General features: G+C 43.5%; 1 protein-coding gene across 1 annotated transcript in view; it reads left to right on the forward strand.

The window, feature by feature from the left end:
* LOC139656689 (exocyst complex component 6B-like) overlaps positions 1-2,500 on the forward strand; it is a gene marked incomplete at its 3' end in the record, with an annotated part of 56,663 nt that overhangs the window by 15,574 nt on the left and 38,589 nt on the right. Inside the window, exon 6 of the mRNA XM_071534297.1 lies at positions 416-620. Within this exon, the coding sequence (XP_071390398.1) occupies positions 416-620 (205 nt within the window). The remainder of the gene's footprint in view (positions 1-415; positions 621-2,500) is intronic.

Here is a 2,500-nt window from a genome sequence, read left to right on the forward strand (position 1 = left end):
TGCCCCTATTACAAAAAAGACTAAAACACTTAAACTAATAAAAACGAAACTAAAACTAAGCATTTTCAAAAAATAAAAACTAAACTGAACTAGCAAACCCACTTTAAAAACGAATTAAAACTGAACTGAAATAAAAAACAAAAAGTCAAAACGAAATAAAAATAAAAACTAATGAAAAATGCAAAACTATAATAACCTTGATGAATGAATGAATGAATGCATGAATGAATGAATGAATGAATAAAATGGACTTCAATCAGTTTTGAAATGTAAGCAGCTGGACAGACTCTTCACTGCTGGACTCTTCGTCAACGTCTACAAGCAACTTTTCAGCTGTTGCTTATCGTGTGCAGTGTGGTTGCAGGAAGCATGAGTGTTAACCCCTCTGTGTGTGTGTGTGTGTGTGTGTGTATAGGTACTACCCGGCGCTGCGGACCTTGGAGCAGCTGGAGCAGACGTGTCTCCCCAGGGCGGGACAGTACCGGTTCTGCTCCATCATGGCCGACAACATCCCCAAGCTGAGGATCCACATCCGGGACACGGCCATGTCGCAGCTGCGGGACTTCCTGGAGAGCATCCGGAAACACTCCGACAAGATAGGGGAGACCGCCATCAAGCAGGTACTGTAGACACACACACACACACACACACACACACACGTAGTTTCACTAGTGGATGAATTCTGGCTCATGACACACCCAAGAGACTTCTTGAAGAGCATTAAAACATTTGGAGAAGATGGGAGAGACCGCCATGAAACAGACAACACCCGCAAACATCCTCTGGTGTAAGAACATTGTCATTTCATGTTACACACACACACACACTGAGGGAAAATCACCTAATCGTTCGTTACACCGCAAGCAGCTTGAGAAACCAGCTGCCTGTCGGTTCAGTTTTTACCAAATGTCGGCTCGGTGTTACAATCTGACCACAGGCCTGTGTTTTCTTGTTTGTTGGTGTGGAAGAGTTGGCAACGGCTGAACTGCTGAGCGACATCATCATCTTCTAATCAGCCAATTACGTACCAGCGTTGCCATATAAATCTTTATTTATTTATATGTCCCCCCTAGTACTACAACTCCATTAATCCTACAGGATAACTGGGATATGTGTGTGTGTGTGTGTGTGCGTGTGTGTGTGTTACATTTCTTAGTTCCTACCTGTGTGTGAAAGCATCCATGCACTTGTGTGTGTGTGTGTGTGTGTGTGTGTGCTGACTTGATAAGAACTGTACAGATACACTGGCTTGCCTATCGGCCTATATAACATAATTGGTTTTGTTTTGTTCTCTCTCTCTCCCTGTTAATCAGAAGCAGCTTTAGTCAGTGTGTGTGTGTGTGTGTGTGTGTGTGTGTGTGTGTCTTGCTCTGTGGTCCCACTGCCAGTAAACAAGCATGTAGGCGCTGCGGGAGACGCCGTGGCTTGTCAACGAACACACACACACACACACACACACACAACAGACCCTATCTTTCAGCACTTACCTCATTGTTTTTCTGTTTTCCAAGGCCAAGGAAGTTATATATGTGTTTGTGTGTTTTGTGTCCTCTTGTGGTATCCATAGCTCAAAGGGAGGCCTCTTGTTTATTTGTGTGCCTCCCATTATTTGGGGGAATGTTGTTCCATGGAAGTGCAGGATGAAGGGGTGGGATGGGAATGAATGAGGAAGAAATGGGTTGATGACAGAGAGACGAGAGGAGGGAGACTGAGGGAGAAGTGGCAGTTATGCGGTTAAGGGGTTGCACAATCAATTTCTATACCATTCTATGTCAAAATCTTAGCTCCCACTAGTAAAAACCGTAGAATTTTGGCAAATATCGAATCGTTTTGTGGCTCCAAAGGGCAGCGAGAGGCAACTGTTTGAAAGATTTGAGCTAAAATATCCAGAAATCCCGTAAGGTTAGGTCAGTAAACGCCACACAGCTCGCTCACGTTTCCCAGCCCGGCCGGTCCGTGATGCTTTATACCAAAGGAAACCAAAGAGACGAGAGAGGAGAAGATCACTGTTACTTTCTGTGCGTGAAGAAGTGACCATACATGAAACCCGGATTTGATTTGGGCAAACAGGGCAATTCTACAGGGTCTCGATCAGTGGGGATGAGACTCTCTTCTCTGTTGATTTAGGTTGATAAGATGGGTGAATTTTTACATAAAAATGTGTAAAAAGTGCAGCTTAAATTATGTCTGCTGTAGTTGAAAATAGTAAAGGTGTTGATGTAAATAGAGTAGATGAAACTTTAATGTTTACAGTTGGGCGGAGCTGGTCGTAAAATGCAAAATGTGCAGTAAAATAATTTTGGCCCCCGAATGATCAGCACTAATAATGGTATTTGGAGATATCGTCCTTTTAACTGGAGGATTTGGGTGTGAAGAAGTCTCTGCCCTGCTGAAGTGTCCTCGAGCAAGACGTTGAATCCCTACCAGAAGTAGCACATTTTTTTTTTAGGGTTCCCAGTGGGCATTGAATTGTCAGGAAATTTGAAAATTCTTCTGGCAA

The sequence above is a fragment of the Centroberyx affinis genome, unplaced genomic scaffold (genome assembly GCF_046629955.1).
Source record: "Centroberyx affinis isolate AG114_WGS23_722 - 3 ecotype Tasmania unplaced genomic scaffold, CSIRO-AGI_Caff_v1 ptg002512l_1, whole genome shotgun sequence".
Classification (NCBI taxonomy): domain Eukaryota; kingdom Metazoa; phylum Chordata; class Actinopteri; order Beryciformes; family Berycidae; genus Centroberyx; species Centroberyx affinis.